General features: G+C 49.6%; 1 protein-coding gene across 3 annotated transcripts in view; it reads right to left on the bottom strand.

Annotated features, from left to right (window-relative positions):
• The window catches only part of DNAI1 (dynein axonemal intermediate chain 1), a 563096-nt gene that overhangs the window by 123814 nt on the left and 416260 nt on the right, over positions 1 to 23022 (bottom strand). For all 3 annotated transcript variants that reach the window (XM_063957492.1, XM_063957493.1, XM_063957494.1), the window contains exon 18: positions 9629 to 9777. In XM_063957492.1, coding sequence (XP_063813562.1) covers positions 9629 to 9777 — 149 coding nt within the window. The remainder of the gene's footprint in view (positions 1 to 9628; positions 9778 to 23022) is intronic.

The raw sequence follows: 23022 nt of genomic DNA, 5'->3' as shown, positions 1-23022 counted from the left end.
GGTGTTACAGTAACCTGGTGCTGTACCGGGGGCAGGTATAATGGCGCCAGTAGCAGTAGAGGGTGGTGTTACAGTAACCTGGTGCTGTACCGGGGGCAGTATAATGGTGTCAGTAGCAGTAGAGGGTGGTGTTACAGTAACCTGGTGCTGTACCGGGGGCAGGTATAATGGTGTCAGTAGCAGTAAGAGGGTGGTGTTACAGTAACCTGGTGCTGTACCGGGGGCAGGTATAATGGTGCCAGTAGCAGTAGAGGGTGGTGTTACAGTAACCTGGTGCTGTACCGGGGGCAGGTATAATGGTGTCAGTGGCAGTAAGAGGGTGGTGTTACAGTAACCTGGTGCTGTACCGGGGGCAGGTATAATGGTGTCAGTGGCAGTAAGAGGGTGGTGTTACAGTAACCTGGTGCTGTACCGGGGGCAGGTATAATGGTGCCAGTAGCAGTAGAGGGTGGTGTTACAGTAACCTGGTGCTGTACCGGGGGCAGGTATAATGGCGCCAGTAGCAGTAGAGGGTGGTGTTACAGTATCCTGGTGCTGTACCGGGGGCAGGTATAATGGCGCCAGTAGCAGTAGAGGGTGGTGTTACATTAACCTGGTGCTGTACCGGGGGCAGGTATAATGGTGCCAGTAGCAGTAGAGGGTGGTGTTACAGTATCCTGGTGCTGTACCGGGGGCAGGTATAATGGTGTCAGTAGCAGTAGAGGGTGGTGTTACAGTAACCTGGTGCTGTACCGGGGGCAGTATAATGGTGTCAGTAGCAGTAGAGGGTGGTGTTACAGTAACCTGGTGCTGTACCGGGGGCAGGTATAATGGCGCCAGTGGCAGTAGAGGGTGGTGTTACAGTAACCTGGTGCTGTACCGGGGGCAGGTATAATGGCGCCAGTAGCAGTAGAGGGTGGTGTTACAGTAACCTGGTGCTGTACCGGGGGCAGTATAATGGTGTCAGTAGCAGTAGAGGGTGGTGTTACAGTAACCTGGTGCTGTACCGGGGGCAGTATAATGGTGTCAGTAGCAGTAGAGGGTGGTGTTACAGTAACCTGGTGCTGTACCGGGGGCAGGTATAATGGCGCCAGTGGCAGTAGAGGGTGGTGTTACAGTAACCTGGTGCTGTACCGGGGGCAGGTATAATGGCGCCAGTAGCAGTAGAGGGTGGTGTTACAGTAACCTGGTGCTGTACCGGGGGCAGTATAATGGTGTCAGTAGCAGTAGAGGGTGGTGTTACAGTACCGGGGGCAAGTATAATGGCGCCAGTGGAAGTAGAGGGTGGTGTTACAGTAACCTGGTGCTGTACCGGGGTCAGTATAATGGTGTCAGTAGCAGTAGAGGGTGGTGTTAAAATAAGAATTTACTCACCGGTAATTCTATTTCTCGTAGTCCGTAGTGGATGCTGGGGACTCCGTAAGGACCATGGGGAATAGACGGGCTCCGCAGGAGACTGGGCACTCTAAAGAAAGATTCAGTACTATCTGGTGTGCACTGGCTCCTCCCTCTATGCCCCTCCTCCAGAACTCAGTTAAGGAAACTGTGCCCGGAAGAGCTGACATTACAAGGAAAGGATTTTGGAATCCAGGGTAAGACTCATACCAGCCACACCAATCACACCGTATAACTTGTGATAAACTTACCCAGTTAACAGTATGAACAACAACTGAGCATCACTCAACCGATGCCACATAAACATAACCCTTTGTTAAGCAATAACTATATACACGTATTGCAGAAAGTCCGCACTTGGGACGGGCGCCCAGCATCCACTACAGACTACGAGAAATAGAATTACCGGTGAGTAAATTCTTATTTTCTCTAACGTCCTAGTGGATGCTGGGGACTCCGCAAGGACCATGGGGATTATACCAAAGCTCCCAAACGGGCGGGAGAGTGCGGATGACTCTGCAGCCCCGAATGGGCAAACCCAAGGTCCTCCTCAGCCAGGGTATCAAACTTCTAGAATTCTGCAAATGTGTTTGAACCCAACCAAGTAGCAGCTCGGCAAAGCTGTAATGCCGAGACCCCTCGGGCAGCCGGCCAAGAAGAGCCCTCCTTTCTTGTGGAATGGGCTTTCACCGATTTTGGATGCGGCAATCCAGCCGCAGACTGAGCCTGCTGAATCGTGTTACCGATCCAGCGAGCAATGGTTTGCTTTGAAGCAGGAGCACCCAGCTTGTTGGATGCATACAGGATAAACAGCGAGTCAGTTTTCCTGACTCCAGCCGTCCTGGCAACATAGATCTTCAAAGCCCTGACTACCTCAAGCAACTTGGAATCCTCCAAGTCACGAGTAGCCGCAGGCACCACAATAGGTTGGTTCAAATGAAAAGATGACATCACCTTTGGCAGAAATTGCGGACGAGTCCGCAATTCTGCCCTGTCCATATGGAAAACCAGATAGGGGCTTTTACATGACAAAGCCGCCAATTCTGACACACGCCTAGCCGAAGCTAAGGCCAATAGCATGACCACCTTCCACGTGAGATATTTTAATTCCACGGTTTTAAGTGGCTCAAACCAGTGCGGTTTCAGGAAAACCAACACCACGTTAAGATCCCAAAGTGCCACTGGAGGCACCAACGGGGCTGAATATGCAGCACTCCCTTTACTAAAGTCTGAACTTCAGGAAGAGAAGCCAGTTCTTTTTGAAAGAAAATGGATAGGGCCGAAATCTGGACCTTTATGGACCCCAATTCTAGGCCCATAGTCACTCCCGACTGTAGGAAGTGAAGGAAACGGCACAGCTGGAATTCCTCTGCAGGGGCCTTCCTGGCCTCACACCAAGCAACATATTTGCGCCGTATACGGTGATAAAGCTTTGCTGTCACGTCCTTCCTAGCCTTTATCAGCGTAGGAATAACTTCATCCGGAATGCCTTTTTCCGCTAGGATCCGGCGTTCAACCGGCGTTCAACGCAGCCGCGGTTAGTCTTGTAACAGACAGGGCCCCTGTTGCAACAGATCCTGTCTGAGAGGCAGAGGCCATGGGTCCTCTGTGAGCATTTTTTGCAGTTCCGGATACCAAGTCCTTCTCGGCCAATCCGGAACAAGTATTGTTCTCACTCCTCTTTTCCTTTCAATTCTCAGCACCCTTGGTATGAGAGGAAGAGGAGGAAACACATAGACCGACTGGAACACCCACGGTGTTACTAGTGCGTCCACAGCTATCGCCTGAGGGTCCTTTGACCCGGCGCAATACCTTTTAGCTTTTTGTTGAGGCGGGACACCATCATGTCCACCTGTGGCAGTTCCCATCGATTTGCAAACTGCGTGAAGACTTCCTGATGAAGTCCCCACTCTCCCGGGTGGAGTTCGTGCCTGCTGAGGAAGTCTGCTTCCCAGGTGTCCACTCCCGGAATGAACACTGCTGACAGTGCGCTTACGGGATTCTCCGCCCAGTGAAGAATTCTGGTGGCTTCTACCATTGCCACCCTTCTCCTTGTGCCGCCTTGGCTGTTTACATGAGCCACTGCGGTCTGACTGTATCAGAACCGGTTGGTCGCGAAGCAGGGTCTCCGCTTGACTTAGGGCGTTGTATATGGCCCTTAGTTCCAGGATATCCTTGGAAATTTCTTCCCTGTGTGACTGCCCCCCACCCTCGGAGGCTTGCATCCGTGGTCATCAGGACCCAGTCCTGAATGCCGAATCTGCGACCTTCGAGAAGGTGAGCACTCTGCAGCCACCACAGGAGAGACACCCTGGCCCTGGGGGATAGGGTGATTAGCCGATGCATCCGAAGATGTGATCCGGACCACTTTTCCAGTAAGTCCCATTGGAAGGTCCTCGTATGGAACCTGCCGAAGGGAATGGCCTCGTATGATGCCACCATCCTTCCCAGGACTCGAGTGCAGTGATGCACTGACACCTGTTTTGGTTTTAATAGATTCCTGACCAGTGTCACTAGCTCCTGAGCTCTCTCTATCAGGAGATAAACCCTTTTCTGGTCTGTGTCTAGGATCATGCCTAGAAGAGGCAGATGAGCTGTAGGAACCAACTGCGACTTCGGAATATATAGAATCCAGCCGTGTTGCCGTTACACTTCCAGAGAAAGTGATACGCTATTCAGCAACTGCTCTCTTGATCTCGCTTTTATGAGGAGATCGTCCAAGCACGTGATAATAGCGACACCATGCTTCCGCAGGAGCACCATCATTTCCGCCATTACCTTGGTGAATATTCTCAAAGCCGTGGAGAGACTCAACGGCAACGTCTGAAATTGGTAATGACCATCCCGTACCACAATTCTGAGGTACGCCTGATGAGGTGGATAAATGGGGACATGAAGGTATGCATCCTTTATGTCCCAAGTCACCATAAAATCTCCCCCTTTCAGGCTTGCAATAACCGCTCATAGCGATTCCATTTTGAAACTTGAACCCTTTCAGGTATATGTTCAGGGATTTTAAATTCAATATGGGTTCGACCGAACCGTCTGGTTTCGGGACTACAACATGCTCGAATAATTACCCCCTCCTTGTTGAAGGAGGGGAACCTTGACCACCATCTGTTGAAGATACAATCTATGAATTGCAGTTAACACTGTTTCCCTCTCGTGGGGGGAAGCCGGCAGGGCCGTCGGTGAGGGGGCATCTTCTCAAAGCCCAGCTTGTATCCCTGAGACACAATATCTATTGCCCAGGGATCTAACAGGGAGTGAACCCACTTGTGGCTGAACTGACGAAGGCATGCCCCCACCGGGCCTAGCTCCGCCTGTGGAGCCCCAGCGACATGCGGTGGATTTTTGTAGAGGCCGGGGAGGCCTTCTGTTCCTGGGAACTAGCTGTGTTGTGCAGCTTCTTTCCTCTGCCCCCGCCTCTGGCAAGAAAGGACGCACCTCGGACTTTCTTGTTTCTTTATTCGAAAGGCTGCATTTGATAATGTCGTGCTTTCCTAGGCTGTGCAGGAATATAAGGCAAAATATCAGAAATACCAGCTATAGCTGTGTAGACCAGGTCCGAGAACTCATCTCCACACCATCCTCAGCCTTCCACATGCCTCTTGAGTCGGCATCATCTGTCCATTGCATATTCTACAGGACACGTCTAGCAGAAATCGACATAGCTTTGACTCTAGGACCCAGTATACTCATGTCTCTTTGGGCATGTTTTAATATCTATCTATCTATCTATCTATCTATCTATCTATCTATCTATCTATCTATCTATCTATCTATCTATCTATCTATCACTTAAGACTGCATCTTTAATATACATATATATATTTCTATATATACCTATATATATATATATCTATAAGCATACTAGGGTCTCAATCTCTGCTGATAAGGTACCTGTCCACGCTGCCACAGCGCTATAAACCCATGGCGACACAATCGCCGGTCTGAGTAGTATACTAGAATGTGCACTCTATCTGCAGGATCCCTGAGAATAGCTAGTGCTACCTTCTGTGCAAACAGGACACCCTAGGGGAAGATTCCCAACACATCCTGGCCCTAGTGGGGAAAGGATACTGCCTGAGAATTTCTTGTGGGAAGCTGCAGTTTCTTGTCTGGAGATTCCCGCTCTTTTTCCTCATGAGAGGAGGGAAATTTACCTCAGCTTTCTTCCCCTTAAACATGTGTACCCTTGTGTCAGGGACAGATGAGTCATCAGTGATATGCAAATCATCTTTTATTACAATAATCATATATTGAAAACCTTACTGCCATCTTGGCTGTAACTTTGCATTATCGTAGTCGACACTGGAGTAAAGTCTGTGTCGACATCAGTGTTTATTATCTTGGATAGTGAGCATTGTGAGACTCTGAAGGTCTCTGTGCCATAGGGACAGACATGGGTAGATTTCCTGTCTGTTCCCTAATCTTTTGTGCAATAAATTTACCTTAGCACTTACACATATCCAAACAGGTGTCGGCGTTGTCGATGGAGACACCCTCTCACACACATATTTGCTCTATCTCCTCCATAGGGGAGCCTTTTACCTCAGACATGTCGACACACACGTACAGACACACCACACACACAGGGGATGCTCTATTTGAAGACAGTTCCCCCACAAGGCCCTTTGGAGAGACAGAGAGTATGCAGCACACACCCCAGCGCTATATGACCCAGGAATCACACAGTAACTTAGTGTTAACCCAGTAGCAGCTGTATATATTGTTTTTACGCCAAATTTATGTGCCCCCCCTCTCTTTTTCACCCTCTCTATCGTGCAGGGGAGAGCCTGGGAGCTTCTCTCAGCGGATCTGTGGAGAGAAAATGGCGCTGGTGAGTGCTGAGGAAGAAAGCCGCGCCCCCTCAGCCGCGGGCTTCTGTCCCGCGATTTTGTGTAAAATTTATGGCGGGGGCTCATGCATATAACAGTGTCCCACTGTATATATGCTGCTTTTGCCAGGAGGTGTCCTAATTGCTGCCCAGGGCGCCCCCCCCTGCGCCCTGCACCCTACAGTGACCGGAGTGTGTGGGTTAGTGTGGGCGCAATGGCGCACAGCTGCAGTGCTGTGCGCTACCTCATGTGAAGACAGGAGTCTTCTGCCGCCGATTTCGATGTCTTCATGCTTCTGCCGGTCTTCCGTACTTCTGGCTCTGCGAGGGGGACGGCGGCACGGCTCCGGGAACGGACGATCAAGGTTAGGTTCCTGTGTTCGATCCCTCTGGAGCTAATGGTGTCCAGTAGCCTAAGAAGCGCTACCTAGCCGCAGTTAGTAGGTTTGCTTCTCTCCCCTCAGTCCCACGTAGCAGAGAGTCTGTTGCCAGCAGAAGCTCTCTGAAAATAAAAAAACCTAACTAAAATACTTTCTTTTCTAGCAAGCTCAGGAGAGCCCACTAGGAGCACCCAGCTCTGGCCGGGCACAGATTCTAACTGAGGTCTGGAGGAGGGGCACAGAGGGAGGAGCCAGTGCACACCAGATAGTACTGAATCTTTCTTTAGAGTGCCCAGTCTCCTGCGGAGCCCGTCTATTCCCCATGGTCCTTACGGAGTCCCCAGCATCCACTAGGACGTTAGAGAAAGTAACCTGGAGCTGTACCGGGGGCAGGTATAATGGCGCCAGTGGCAGTAGAGGGTGGTGTTACAGTACCGGGGGCAAGTATAATGGTGTCAGTAGCAGTAGAGGGTGGTGTTACAGTAACCTGGTGCTGTACCGGGGGCAGGTATAATGGCGCCAGTAGCAGTAGAGGGTGGTGTTACAGTAACCTGGTGCTGTACCGGGGGCAGGTATAATGGTGTCAGTAGCAGTAGAGGGTGGTGTTACAGTACCGGGGGCAGGTATAATGGCGCCGGTAGCAGTAGAGGGTGGTGTTACAGTACCGGGGGCAGTATAATGGCGCCAGTAGCAGTAGAGGGTGGTGTTACAGTACCGGGGGCAGGTATAATGGCGCCAGTAGCAGTAGAGGGTGGTGTTACAGTACCGTGGGCAGGTATAATGGCGCCAGTAGCAGTAGAGGGTGGTGTTACAGTACCGTGGGCAGGTATAATGGCGCCAGTAGCAGTAGAGGGTGGTGTTACAGTACCGGGGGCAGTAGAGGGTGGTGTTACAGTACCGGGGGCAGGTATAATGGCGCCGGTAGCAGTAGAGGGTGGTGTTACAGTACCGGGGGCAGGTATAATGGCGCCGGTAGCAGTAGAGGGTGGTGTTACAGTACCGGGGGCAGGTATAATGGTGCCAGTAGCAGTAGAGGGTGGTGTTACAGTACCGGGGGCAGTAGAGGGTGGTGTTACAGTACCGGGGGCAGGTATAATGGCGCCGGTAGCAGTAGAGGGTGGTGTTACAGTACCGGGGGCAGGTATAATGGCGCCGGTAGCAGTAGAGGGTGGTGTTACAGTACCGGGGGCAGGTATAATGGCGCCAGTAGCAGTAGAGGGTGGTGTTACAGTACCGGGGGCAGGTATAATGGTGCCAGTAGCAGTAGAGGGTGCTGTTACAGTACCGGGGGCAGGTATAATGGCGCCAGTAGCAGTAGAGGGTGGTGTTACAGTACCGGGGGCAGTATAATGGTGCCAGTAGCAGTAGAGGGTGGTGTTACAGTACCGGGGGCAGGTATAATGGCGCCGGTAGCAGTAGAGGGTGGTGTTACAGTACCGGGGGCAGTAGAGGGTGGTGTTACAATACCGGGGGCAGGTATAATGGCGCCAGTAGCAGTAGAGGGTGGTGTTACAGTACCGGGGGCAGGTATAATGGCGCCAGTAGCAGTAGAGGGTGGTGTTACAGTACCGGGGGCAGGTATAATGGCGCCAGTAGCAGTAGAGGGTGGTGTTACAGTACCGGGGGCAGGTATAATGGCGCCAGTAGCAGTAGAGGGTGGTGTTACAGTACCGGGGGCAGGTATAATGGCGCCGGTAGCAGTAGAGGGTGGTGTTACAGTACCGGGGGCAGGTATAATGGCGCCGGTAGCAGTAGAGGGTGGTGTTACAGTACCGGGGGCAGGTATAATGGTGCCAGTAGCAGTAGAGGGTGGTGTTACAGTACCGGGGGCAGGTATAATGGTGCCAGTAGCAGTAGAGGGTGCTGTTACAGTACCGGGGGCAGGTATAATGGCGCCAGTAGCAGTAGAGGGTGGTGTTACAGTACCGGGGGCAGTATAATGGTGCCAGTAGCAGTAGAGGGTGGTGTTACAGTACCGGGGGCAGGTATAATGGCGCCGGTAGCAGTAGAGGGTGGTGTTACAGTACCGGGGGCAGTAGAGGGTGGTGTTACAATACCGGGGGCAGGTATAATGGCGCCAGTAGCAGTAGAGGGTGGTGTTACAGTACCGGGGGCAGGTATAATGGCGCCAGTAGCAGTAGAGGGTGGTGTTACAGTACCGGGGGCAGGTATAATGGCGCCAGTAGCAGTAGAGGGTGGTGTTACAGTACCGGGGGCAGGTATAATGGCGCCGGTAGCAGTAGAGGGTGGTGTTACAGTACCGGGGGCAGGTATAATGGTGCCGGTAGCAGTAGAGGGTGGTGTTACAGTACAGGGGGCAGTAGAGGGTGGTGTTACAGTACCGTGGGCAGGTATAATGGCGCCAGTAGCAGTAGAGGGTGGTGTTACAGTACCGGGGGCAGTAGAGGGTGGTGTTACAGTACCGGGGGCAGTAGAGGGTGGTGTTACAGTACCGGGGGCAGGTATAATGGCGCCAGTAGCAGTAGAGGGTGGTGTTACAGTACCGGGGGCAGTAGAGGGTGGTGTTACAGTACAGGGGGCAGTAGAGGGTGGTGTTACAGTACCGGGGGCAGTAGAGGGTGGTGTTACAGTACCGGGGGCAGTAGAGGGTGGTGTTACAGTACAGGGGGCAGTAGAGGGTGGTGTTACAGTACCGGGGGCAGTAGAGGGTGGTGTTACAGTACAGGGGGCAGTAGAGGGTGGTGTTACAGTACCGGGGGCAGTAGAGGGTGGTGTTACAGTACCGGGGGCAGTAGAGGGTGGTGTTACAGTACCGGGGGCAGTAGAGGGTGGTGTTACAGTACCGGGGGCAGTAGAGGGTGGTGTTACAGTACCGGGGGCAGTAGAGGGTGGTGTTACAGTACCGGGGGCAGTAGAGGGTGGTGTTACAGTACCGGGGGCAGTAGAGGGTGGTGTTACAGTACCGGGGGCAGTAGAGGGTGGTGTTACAGTACCGGGGGCAGTAGAGGGTGGTGTTACAGTACCGGGGGCAGTAGAGGGTGGTGTTACAGTACCTTGGGCAGGTAATACATACTTGATGTTATGTTCCCAGATCTTCACGGTCCAGTCTGAGCTGCAGGAGATGAAGACTTTGGGATGGAACGGATTCCAGCGCACGGCATCCACGGCCATACTGTGTGCATCAAACGTGTCCAGGAACTGGCTGGAGTACGCCTTGGAGCACTGCGGATATGAGCAGGGCACAATAAGGTGACGAGGGAATCAGTGTTACTGTACATGCACAGGGCAGCAGGTGTCACAGTGGTCAGCATTGTATGCACAGGGTGGCACAGAGAGTATTGGTGTACAGTATATGTGATACGGCACAGTAGTTAGCAGATACATAGTAATTAGTGTAGTGCATATGAGGGGGCACAGTGGTCAGCATTGTATGCACAGGGTGGCACAGAGAGTATTGGTGTACAGTATATGTGATACGGCACAGTAGTTAGCATATACATAGTAATTAGTGTAGTGCATATGAGGGGGCACAGTGGTCAGCATTGTATGCACAGGGTGGCACAGAGAGTATTGGTGTACAGTATATGGAATAAGGCACAGTAGTTAGCATATACATAGTAATTAGTGTAGTGCATATGAGGGGGCACAGTGGTCAGCATTGTATGCACAGGGTGGCACAGAGAGTATTGGTGTACAGTATATGTGATACGGCACAGTAGTTAGCAGATACACAGGATGCACAGTAATTAGTGTAGAGCATATGAGGTGGTATAGGAGCTAGACATGTATATAGAGGATGGCACAGTGGTTAGCATTGTATGTAATATGGTACAGGGGCTGGCATTGCACACACAGGGTGTCAGAGGGTTAGTAACATACAGTGCCTTGCTAAAGTATTCACCCCCCTCTGCATTTTTCATGTTTTGTTGCCTCACAACCTGGAAATAAAATGGATTGTTTGACGGTTTGCATCATGTCATTCACAGAACACGGCTACAACTATGAAGATGTTTTTCTTTTTCATTGTGCAGCAAACAACAAATAGGACAAAATAACAGAAAACGTCAGTGTGCAGAACTATTCACACCCCCCTGGAGTCAGTACTTTGTAGCGCCAGCTTTCCCGGCAATTACAGCTGCCAGTCGCTTTAGATAAGTCTCCATGAGATTGCCACATATTGCCACTGGGATTTTTGCCCATTCCTCAAGGCAAAACTGCTCCAGCTCCTTCATGTTGGATGGTTTCCGCAATCTTCAAGTCTTACCACAGATTCTCAGTTGGATTGAGATCTGGGCTTTGACTAGGCCATTCCAACACATTTAAATGTTTCCCCTTAAACCACTCGAGTGTTGCTTTAGCAGTATGCTTCAGATCATTGTCCTGCTGGTAGGTGAACCTCCGTCCCAGTCTCAAATCACAAGCAGACTGAAAAAGGATTTGCTCAAGAATATCCCTGTATTTAGCACCATCTTTACCTGGACTAGAAGCAGTTTCCCAGGCCCTGCTGCTGAAAAACATCCCCACAGCATGATGCTGCCACCACCATGTTTCACTGTGGGAATAGTGTTCTTGGGGTGATGGGATGTGTTGGGTTTGCGCCAGACATAGCGTTTTCCTTGGTGGCCGAAATGTTCAATTTTAGTCTCATCTGACCAGAGCAGTCTCATCTGACCAGAGCACCTTCCTCCATACATTTGGGGAGTCGTTCACATGCCTTTTGGCAAACTCAAAACGTGCCTTCTTATTTTTAACACTAAGTAATGGCTTTTTTCTGGCCACTCTTCCATAAAGCCCAGCTCTATGGAGTGTACGGCTTATTGTGGTCACATGCGCTGATACACCAGTCTCTGCTGTGGAACTCTGCAGCTCCTTCAGGGTTACCTTTGGTCTCTGTGCTGCCTCTCTGATTAAAGCCCTCCTTGCCCGGTCTGTGAGGTTTGGTGGCCGGCCCTCTCTTGGCAGGTTTGTTGTGGTACCATGTTCTTTCCATTTGAAGATGATGGATTTGATGGTGCTCCGACAGATCATCTAAGATTTAGATATTTTTTTTAGAACCCAACCCTGACTTGTGTTTCTCAACAACTTTGTCCCTGACTTGTTTGGAGAGCTCCTTGGTCTTCATGGTGTGATGTCTCTTGCTTAGTGGTGTTGCAGCCTCTGCGGCCTTTCAGAGAGGTGGACTTAATTTCACTAATTATGTGACTTCTGAAGGTAATTGGTTGCACCAGAACTTTTGAGGGGCTTCATAGCAAAGGGGTGAATGCATATAGTCAAATTTTTATTTATAAAAATTCTTATTTTTATATAAATTTTCTCATTTCACTTCACCAACTATTTTGTACATATCCATAACATAAAATTCAGATATTTTTTTTTTTTTAATTCCAGGTTGTAAAGTGACAAAATAGGTAAAAAGCCAAGGGGGTGAATACTTTGGGAAGGCACTGTATAAATAAAGTATACAGTGATATATATATAGGATGGCACAGTGGCTACATAGGACTAGAGATGTGCACCGGAAATTTTTCGGGTTTTGTGTTTTGGTTTTGGGTTCGGTTCCGCGGCCGTGTTTTGGGTTCGAACGCGTTTTGGCAAAACCTCACCGAATTTTTTTTGTCGGATTCGGGTGTGTTTTGGATTCGGGTGTTTTTTTCAAAAAACCCTAAAAAACAGCTTAAATCATAGAATTTGGGGGTCATTTTGATCCCAAAGTATTATTAACCTCAATAACCATAATTTCCACTCATTTTCAGTCTATTCTGAACACCTCACAATATTATTTTTAGTCCTAAAATTTGCACCGAGGTCGCTGGATGACTAAGCTCAGCGACCCAAGTGGCCGACACAAACACCTGGCCCATCTAGGAGTGGCACTGCAGTGTCACGCAGAATGGCCCTTCCAAAAAACACTCCCCAAACAGCACATGACGCAAAGAAAAAAAGAGGCGCAATGAGGTAGCTGTGTGACTAAGCTCAGCGACCCAAGTGGCCGACACAAACACCTGGCCCATCTAGGAGTGGCACTGCAGTGTCAGGCAGGATGGCCCTTCCAAAAAATACTCCCCAAACAGCACATGACGCAAAGAAGAAAAAAAAGAGGCGCAATGAGGTAGCTGTGTGAGTAAGCTAAGCGACCCTAGTGGCCGACACAAACACTTGGCCCATCTAGGAGTGGCACTGCAGTGTCACGCAGAATGGCCCTTCCAAAAAACACTCCTCAAACAGCACATGACGCAAAGAAAAATGAAAGAAAAAAGAGGTGCAAGATGGAATTGTCCTTGGGCCCTCCCACCCACCCTTATGTTGTATAAACAGGACATGCACACTTTAACCAACCCATCATTTCAGTGACAGGGTCTGCCACACGACTGTGACTGAAATGACGGGTTGGTTTGGACCCCCACCAAAAAAGAAGCAATTAATCTCTCCTTGCACAAACTGGCTCTACAGAGGCAAGATGTCCACCTCATCATCATCCTCCGATTCATCACCGTGTACATCCCCCTCCTCACAGATTATCAATTCGTCCCCACTGGAATCCACCATCACAGCTCCCTGTGTACTTTGTGGAGGCAATTGCTGCTGGTCAATGTCTCCACGGAGGAATTGATTATAATTCATTTTAATGAACATCATCTTCTCCACATTTTCTGGAAGTAACCTCGTACGCCGATTGCTGACAAGGTGAGCGGCGGCACTAAACACTCTTTCGGAGTACACACTTGTGGGAGGGCAACTTAGGTAGAATAAAGCCAGTTTGTGCAAGGGCCTCCAAATTGCCTCTTTTTCCTGCCAGTATACGTACGGACTGTCTGACGTGCCTACTTGGATGCGGTCACTCATATAATCCTCCACCATTCTTTCAATGGGGAGAGAATCATATGCAGTGACAGTAGACGACATGTCCGTAATCGTTGGCAGGTCCTTCAGTCCGGACCAGATGTCAGCATCAGCAGTCGCTCCAGACTGCCCTGCATCACCGCCAGCGGGTGGGCTCGGAATTCTGAGCCTTTTCCTCGCACCCCCAGTTGCGGGAGAATGTGAAGGAGGAGATGTTGACAGGTCGCGTTCCGCTTGACTTGACAATTTTCTCACCAGCAGTTCTTTGAACCCCTGCAGACTTGTGTCTGCCGGAAAGAGAGATACAACGTAGGTTTTAAATCTAGGATCGAGCACGGTGGCCAAAATGTAGTGCTCTGATTTCAACAGATTGACCACCCGTGAATCCTTGTTAAGCGAATTAAGGGCTCCATCCACAAGTCCCACATGCCTAGCGGAATCGCTCTGTGTTAGCTCCTCCTTCAATGCCTCCAGCTTCTTCTGCAAAAGCCTGATGAGGGGAATGACCTGACTCAGGCTGGCAGTGTCTGAACTGACTTCACGTGTGGCAAGTTCAAAAGGTTGCAGAACCTTGCACAACGTTGAAATCATTTTCCACTGCGCTTGAGACAGGTGCATTCCACCTCCTATATCGTGCTCAGTTGTATAGGCTTGAATGGCCTTTTGCTGCTCCTCCAACCTCTGAAGCATATAGAGGGTTGAATTCCACCTCGTTACCACTTCTTGCTTCAGATGATGGCAGGGCAGGTTCAGGCGTTTTTGGTGTTGCTCCAGTCTTCTGTACGTGGTGCCTGTACGCCGAAAGTGTCCCGCAATTCTTCTGGCCACCGACAGCATCTCTTGCACGCCCCTCTCGTTTTTTAAATAATTCTGCACCACCAAATTCAAGGTATGTGCAAAACATGGGACGTGATGGAATTTGCCCATATTTAATGCACACACAATATTGCTGGCGTTGTCCGATGCCACAAATCCACAGGAGAGTCCAATTGGGGTAAGCCATTCTGCGATGATCTTCCTCAGTTGCCGTAAGAGGTTTTTAGCTGTGTGCGTATTCTGGAAAGCGGTGATACAAAGCGTAGCCTGCCTAGGAAAGAGTTGGCGTTTGCGAGATGCTGCTACTGGTGCCGCCGCTGCTGTTCTTGCGGTGGGAGTCCATACATCTACCCAGTGGGCTGTCACAGTCATATAGTCCTGAGTCTGCCCTGCTCCACTTGTCCACATGTCCGTGGTTAAGTGGACATTGGGTACAACTGCATTTTTTAGGACACTGGTGAGTCTTTTTCTGAGGTCTGTGTACATTTTCGGTATCGCCTGCCTAGAGAAATGGAACCTAGATGGTATTTGGTACCGGGGACACAGTACCTCAAACAAGTCTATAGTTGGCTCTGCAGTAATGATGGGTACCGGAACCACGGCTCTCACCGCCCAGGATGCCAAGGCCTCAGTTATCCGCTTTGCAGCAGGATGACTGCTGTGATATTTCATCTTCCTCGCAAAGGACTGTTGGACAGTCAATTGCTTGGTGGAAGTAGTAAAAGTGGTCTTACGACTTCCCCTCTGGGATGACCATCGACTCCCAGCAGCAACAACAGCAGCGCCAGCAGCAGTAGGTGTTACACGCAAGGATGCATCGGAGGAATCCCAGGCAGGAGAGGACTCGTCAGAATTGCCAGTGACATGGCCTGCAGGACTATTGGCATTCCTGGGGAAGGAGGAAATTGACACTGAGGGAGTTGGTGGGGTGGTTTGCGTGAGCTTGGTTACAAGAGGAAGGGATTTACTGGTCAGTGGACTGCTTCCGCTGTCGCCCAAAGTTTTTGAACTTGTCACTGACTTATGATGAATGCGCTGCAGGTGACGTATAAGGGAGGATGTTCCGAGGTGGTTAACGTCCTTACCCCTACTTATTACAGCTTGACAAAGGCAACACACGGCTTGACAAATGTTGTCCGCATTTCTGTTGAAATACTTCCACACCGAAGAGCTGATTTTTTTGGTATTTTCACCTGGCATGTCAATGGCCATATTCCTCCCACGGACAACAGGTGTCTCCCCGGGTGCCTGACTTAAACAAACCACCTCACCATCAGAATCCTCCTGGTCAATTTCCTCCCCAGCGCCAGCAACACCCATATCCTCCTCATCCTGGTGTACTTCAACACTGACATCTTCAATCTGACTATCAGGAACTGGACTGCGGGTGCTCCTTCCAGCACTTGCAGGGGGCGTGCAAATGGTGGAAGGCGCATGCTCTTCACGTCCAGTGTTGGGAAGGTCAGGCATCGCAACCGACACAATTGGACTCTCCTTGTGGATTTGTGATTTCGAAGAATGCACAGTTCTTTGCTGTGCTTTTGCCAGCTTAAGTCTTTTCATTTTTCTAGCGAGAGGCTGAGTGCTTCCATCCTCATGTGAAGCTGAACCACTAGCCATGAACATAGGCCAGGGCCTCAGCCGTTCCTTGCCACTCCGTGTGGTAAATGGCATATTGGCAAGTTTACGCTTCTCCTCCGACGATTTTATTTTAGATTTTTGAGTCCTTTTTTTACTGATATTTGGTGTTTTGGATTTCACATGCTCTGTACTATGACATTGGGCATCGGCCTTGGCAGACGACGTTGATGGCATTTCATCGTCTCGGCCATGACTAGTGGCAGCAGCTTCAGCACGAGGTGGAAGTGGATCTTGATCTTTCCCTATTTTTGGAACCTCAACATTTTTGTTCTCCATATTTTAATAGGCACAACTAAAAGGCACCTCAGGTAAACAATGGAGATGGATGGATACTAGTATACTTATGGATGACGAGCGACTGCCGACACAGAGGTAGCTACAGCCGTGGACTACCGTACTGTGTCTGCTAGTATAGACTGGATGATAATGATATAAAAAATATATATATATCACTACTGCAGGACAGGTATATATTGTATAATGACGGACCTGCTGGACACTGTCAGCACTGCAGACTCCTAAACTACTAGTATGAAGAAGATAGAGAAAAAAAAAAAACCACCACAGGTAGGTATACAATTATGGACGAGCGACTGCCGACACAGAGGTAGCTACAGCCGTGGACTACCGTACTGCGTCTGCTAGTATAGACTGGATGATAATGATATAAAAAATATATATATATCACTACTGCAGGACAGGTATATATATTGTATAATGACGGACCTGCTGGACACTGTCAGCACTGCAGACTCCTAAACTACTAGTATGAAGAAGATAGAAAAAAAAAACCCACCACAGGTAGGTATACAATTATGGACGAGCGACTGCCGACACAGAGGTAGCTACAGCCGTGGACTACCATACTGCGTCTGCTAGTATAGACTGGATGATAATGATATAAAAAATATATATATATCACTACTGCAGGACAGGTATATATATTGTATAATGACGGACCTGCTGGACACTGTCAGCACTGCAGACTCCTAAACTACTAGTATGAAGAAGATAGAAAAAAAAAAACCCACCACAGGTAGGTATACAATTATGGACGAGCGACTGCTGACACAGAGGTAGCTACAGCCGTGGACTACCATACTGCGTCTGCTAGTATAGACTGGATGATAATGATATAAAAAATATATATATATCACTACTGCAGGACAGGTATATATTGTATAATGACGGACCTGCTGGACACTGTCAGCACTGCAGACTCCTAAACTACTAGTATGAAGAAGATAGAAAAAAAAACCCCACCACAGGTAGGTATACAATTATGGACGAGCGACTGCCGACACAGAGGTAGCTACAGCCGTGGACTACCGTACTGCGTCTGCTAGTATAGACTGGATGATAATGATGTAAAAAATATATATATATCACTACTGCAGGACAGGTATATATTGTATAATGACGGACCTGCTGGACACTGTCAGCACTGCAGACTCCTAAACTACTAGTATGAAGAAGATAGAAAAAAAAAAAAACACCACAGGTAGGTATACAATTATGGACGAGCGACTGCCGACACAGAGGTAGCTACAGCCGTGGACTACCGTACTGCGTCTGCTAGTATAGACTGGATGATAATGATATAAAAAATATATATATATCACTACTGCAGGACAGGTATATATTGTATAATGATGGACCTGCTGGACACTGTCAGCACTGCAGACTCCTAAATTACTAGTATGAAGAAGATAGAAAAAAAAAAACCCACCACAGGTAGGTATACAATTATGGACGAGCGACTGCCGACACAGAGGTAGCTACAGCCGTGGACTACCGTACTGCGTCTGCTAGTATAGACTGAATGATAATGATATAAAAAATATATATATATCACTACTGCAGGACAGGTATATATTGTATAATGACGGACCTGCTGGACACTGTCAGCACTGCAGACTCCTAAACTACTAGTATGAAGAAGATAGAAATATAATGAATGACGGACCTGCTGGACACTGTCAGCAGAATGCGTTTATAGAATAAAAAAAAAAAACACCACACGAGTGTTTAACTTTTTCAGGCAGACAATATACTGGTGGTCACTGCTGGTCAGTCACACTGGCACTCTGGCAGCAAAAGTGTGCACTGTTAAATATGTACTCCTGCTATAACTGCTCCCCAGTCTCCCCCACAATTAAGCTGTGTGAGCAGTGAGCACTCAGCACAGTCAGATATACATAGATGATATTATCATGCAGCACACTGAGGCTGAGCACAGATATGGTATGTGACTGTGTATCGTTTTTTTTCAGGCAGAGAACGGATTATATTAAATAATAAATAAAACTGGTGGTCACCACTAGTATAACTATCAGCAAAACTCTGCACTCTCTGAGTACTCCTAATGCTCCAGTAAATCAAGTGTCTCACTCTCTATCTAAACGGAGAGGACGCCAGCCACGTCCTCTCCCTATCAATCTCAATGCACGTGTGAAAATGGCGGCGACGCGCGGCTCCTTATATAGAATCCGAGTCTCGCGATAGAATACGAGCCTCGCGAGAATCCAACAGCGGGATGATGACGTTCGGGCGCGCTCGGGTTAGCCGAGCAAGGCGGGAAGATCCGAGTCTGCCTCGGACCCGTGTAAAAAGCGTGAAGTTCGGGGGGGTTCGGATTCCGAGGAACCGAACCCGCTCATCTCTACATAGGACACGTGCCCCAGCAAGGATACTGACAATCAGACCAGATACAGCTGTCTGCCTGTCAGGGAACACCGCAGCACAGGATTGTCCAGGCGGCGCGGCTCCTCTGTGGAGCACAGTAGGGGGGAGTTCATCTCTCTGACATATAATATACAATGTCTATTCTGCACACTTCATAACGTTACCTGAATTTACATGGGAGCTACAGGAGAAATCCCAGCGATTGATGTGAGAGCTCCGGCTACATCCAGAGATTACTGGTGCGCTGCAGTTTATTGGAAGTTCTCAGTATATCGTGGTTCAGCAAACCAAAATCCAATTATGTGGCTTTGGCGGGGATTAGGAGGTCTGTGCTGACGGATGAGGCGCTTGTTAGAGGGATTAGCGGAATGGGGCGATTTCCTCACACATAACAAGTCACCGTCAGAGATAAGGAGCCAGAATAGCTGACCTCTGGCGGAATAATATATTCACCTCATATCACCTGAATGATCTCTGTCTGCTCCATACATGACTAAGAAACCCTTGTGTCACTTTAGCTGGCTAATGTTCAGACTTATTCACGTGCCCCTACCACATACTGAGGACACGTAACACCCCCTATACTGTGCCTCTCACCTCAAGCTGCTCCCTGATACAGTAACATCCCTCTATACTGTGCCTCTCACCTCAAGCTGCTCCCTGATACAGTTACATCCCTCTATACTGTGCCTCTCACCTCAAGCTGCTCCCTGATACAGTAACATCCCTCTATACTGTGCCTCTCACCTCAAGCTACTCCCTGATACAGTAACATCCCTCTATACTGTGCCTCTCACCTCAAGCTGCTCCCTGATACATTAACATACCTCTATACTGTGCCTCTCACCTCAAGCTGCTCCCTGATACAGTAACATCCCTCTATACTGTGCCTCTCACCTCAAGCTGCTCCCTGATACAGTAACATCCCTCTATACTGTGCCTCTCACCTCAAGCTGCTCCCTGATACAGTAACATCCCTCTATACTGTGACTCTCACCTCAAGCTGCTCCCTGATACAGTAACATCCCTCTATACTGTGCCTCTCACCTCAAGCTGCTCCCTGATACAGTAACATCCCTCTATACTGTGCCTCTCACCTCAAGCTGCTCCCTGATACAGTAACATCCCTCTATACTGTGCCTCTCACCTCAAGCTGCTCCCTGATACAGTAACATCCCTCTATACTGTGCCTCTCACCTCAAGCTGCTCCCTGATACAGTAACATCCCTCTATACTGTGCCTCTCACCACAAGCTGCTCCCTGATACAGTAACATCCCTCTATACTGTGCCTCTCACCTCAAGCTGCTCCCTGATACAGTAACATCCCTCTATACTGTGCCTCTCACCTCAAGCTGCACACTGATACAGTAACATCCCTCTATACTGTGCCTCTCACCTCAAGCTGCTCCCTGATACAGTAACATCCCTCTATACTGTGCCTCTCACCTCAAGCTGCTCCCTGATACAGTAACATCCCTCTATACTGTGCCTCTCACCTCAAGCTGCGCCCTGAAACAGTAACATCCCTTTATACTGTGCCTCTCACCTCAAGCTGCTCCCTGATACAGTAACATCCCTCTATACTGTGCCTCTCACCTCAAGCTGCTCCCTGATACAGTAACATCCCTCTATACTGTGCCTCTCACCTCAAGCTGCTCCCTGACTGATACAGTAACACCCCCTATACTGTGCCTCTCACCTCAAGCTGCTCCCTGATACAGTAACATCCCTCTATACTGTGCCTCTCACCTCAAGCTGCTCCCTGATACAGTAACATCCCTCTATACTGTGCCTCTCACCTCAAGCTGCTCCCTGATACAGTAACATCCCTCTATACTGTGCCTCTCACCTCAAGCTGCTCCCTGATACAGTAACATCCCTCTATACTGTGCCTCTCACCTCAAGCTGCTCCCTGATACAGTAACATCCCTCTATACTGTGCCTCTCACCTCAAGCTGCTCCCTGATACAGTAACATCCCTCTATACTGTGCCTCTCACCTCAAGCTGCTCCCTGATACAGTAACATCCCTCTATACTGTGCCTCTCACCTCAAGCTGCTCCCTGATACAGTAACATCCCTCTATACTGTGCCTCTCACCCCAAGCTGCTCCCTGATACAGTGACATCCCTCTATACTGTGCCTCTCACCCAAGCTGCTCCCTGATACAGTGACATCCCTCTATACTGTGCCTCTCACCTCAAGCTGCTCCCTGACTGATACAGTAACATCCCTCTATACTGTGCCTCTCACCCCAAGCTGCTCCCTGACTGATACAGTAACATCCCTCTATACTGTGCCTCTCACCTCAAGCTGCTCCCTGACTGATACAGTAACACCCCCTATACTGTGCCTCTCACCTCAAGCTGCTCCCTGACTGATACAGTAACACCCCCTATACTGTGCCTCTCACCTCAAGCTGCTCCCTGACTGATACAGTAACACCCCCTATACTGTGCCTCTCACCCCAAGCTGCTCCCTGATACAGTGACATCCCTCGATACTGTGCCTCTCACCTCAAGCTGCTCCCTGATACAGTGACATCCCTCTATACTGTGCCTCTCACCTCAAGCTGCTCCCTGATACAGTAACATCTCTCTATACTGTGCCTCTCACCCCAAGCTGCTCCCTGACTGGTACAGTAACATCCCTCTATACTGTGCCTCTCACCCCAAGCTGCTCCCTGATACAGTGACATCCCTCTATACGGTGCCTCTCACCTCAAGCTGCTCCCTGACTGATACAGTAACATCCCCTATACTGTGCCTCTCACCTCAAGCTGCTCCCTGACTGATACAGTAACACCCCCTATACTGTGCCTCTCACCTCAAGCTGCTCCCTGACTGATACAGTAACACCCCCTATACTGTGCCTCTCACCCCAAGCTGCTCCCTGATACAGTAACATTCCTCTATACTGTGCCTCTCACCCCAAGCTGCTCCCTGATACAGTGACATCCCTCTATATGGTGCCTCTCACCTCAAGCTGCTCCCTGATACAGTGACATCCCTCTATACTGTGCCTCTCACCCCAAGCTGCTCCCTGACTGATACAGTAACATCCCTCTATACTGTGCCTCTCACCTCAAGCTGCTCCCTGATACAGTAACATCCCTCTATACTGTGCCTCTCACCTCAAGCTGCTCCCTGACACAGTGACATTCCTCTATACTGTGCCTCTCACCTGAAGCTGTTTCCTGATACAGTGACATCACTCTATACTGTGCCTCTCACCCCAAGCTGCTCCCTGATACAGTGACATCCCTCTATACTGTGCCTCTCACCCCAAGCTGCTCCCTGATACAGTAACATCCCTCTATACTGTGCCTCTCACCTCAAGCTGCTCCCTGATACAGTAACATCCCTCTATACTGTGCCTCTCACCTCAAGCTGCTCCCTGAAACAGTAACATCCCTTTATACTGTGCCTCTCACCTCAAGCTGCTCCCTGATACAGTAACATCCCTCTATACTGTGCCTCTCACCTCAAGCTGCTCCCTGATACAGTAACATCCCTCTATACTGTGCCTCTCACCCCAAGCTGCTCCCTGATACAGTGACATCCCTCTATACAGTGCCTCTCACCTCAAGCTGCTCCCTGACTGGTACAGTAACATCCCTCTATACTGTGCCTCTCACCCCAAGCTGCTCCCTGACTGATACAGTAACACCCCCTATACTGTGCCTCTCAACTCAAGCTGCTCCCTGACTAATACAGTAACACCCCCTATACTGTGCCTCTCACCTCAAGCTGCTCCCTGACTGATACAGTAACACCCCCTATACTGTGCCTCTCACCCCAAGCTGCTCCCTGATACAGTAACATTCCTCTATACTGTGCCTCTCACCCCAAGCTGCTCCCTGATACAGTGACATCCCTCTATACGGTGCCTCTCACCTCAAGCTGCTCCCTGATACAGTAACATCCGCTATACTGTGCCTCTCACCTCAAGATGCTCCCTGACTGATATAGTAACACCCCCTATACTGTGCCTCTCACCCCAAGCTGCTCCCTGACTGATACAGTAACACCCCCTATACTGTGCCTCTCACCCCAAGCTGCTCCCTGATACAGTGACATCCCTCTATACTGTGCCTCTCACCCCAAGCTGCTCCCTGATACAGTGACATCCCTCTATACTGTGCCTCTCACCCCAAGCTGCTCCCTGATACAGTAACATCCCTCTATACTGTGCCTCTCACCTCAAGCTGCTCCCTGACTGATACAGTAACACCCCCTATACTGTGCCTCTCACCTCAAGCTGCTCCCTGATTAATACAGTAACACCCCCTATACTGTGCCTCTCACCTCAAGCTGCTCCCTGACTGATACAGTAACACCCCCTATACTGTGCCTCTCACCCCAAGCTGCTCCCTGATACAGTAACATCCCTCTATACTGTGCCTCTCACCTCAAGCTGCTCCCTGATACAGTAACATCCCTCTATACTGTGCCTCTCACCCCAAGCTGCTCCCTGATAAAGTGA

This window comes from Pseudophryne corroboree, chromosome 1 (genome assembly GCF_028390025.1).
Source record: "Pseudophryne corroboree isolate aPseCor3 chromosome 1, aPseCor3.hap2, whole genome shotgun sequence".
NCBI lineage: Eukaryota > Metazoa > Chordata > Amphibia > Anura > Myobatrachidae > Pseudophryne > Pseudophryne corroboree.
The sequence above is the reverse complement of the archived record's forward strand: the minus strand, read 5'-3'. Positions and strand labels throughout refer to the sequence as shown.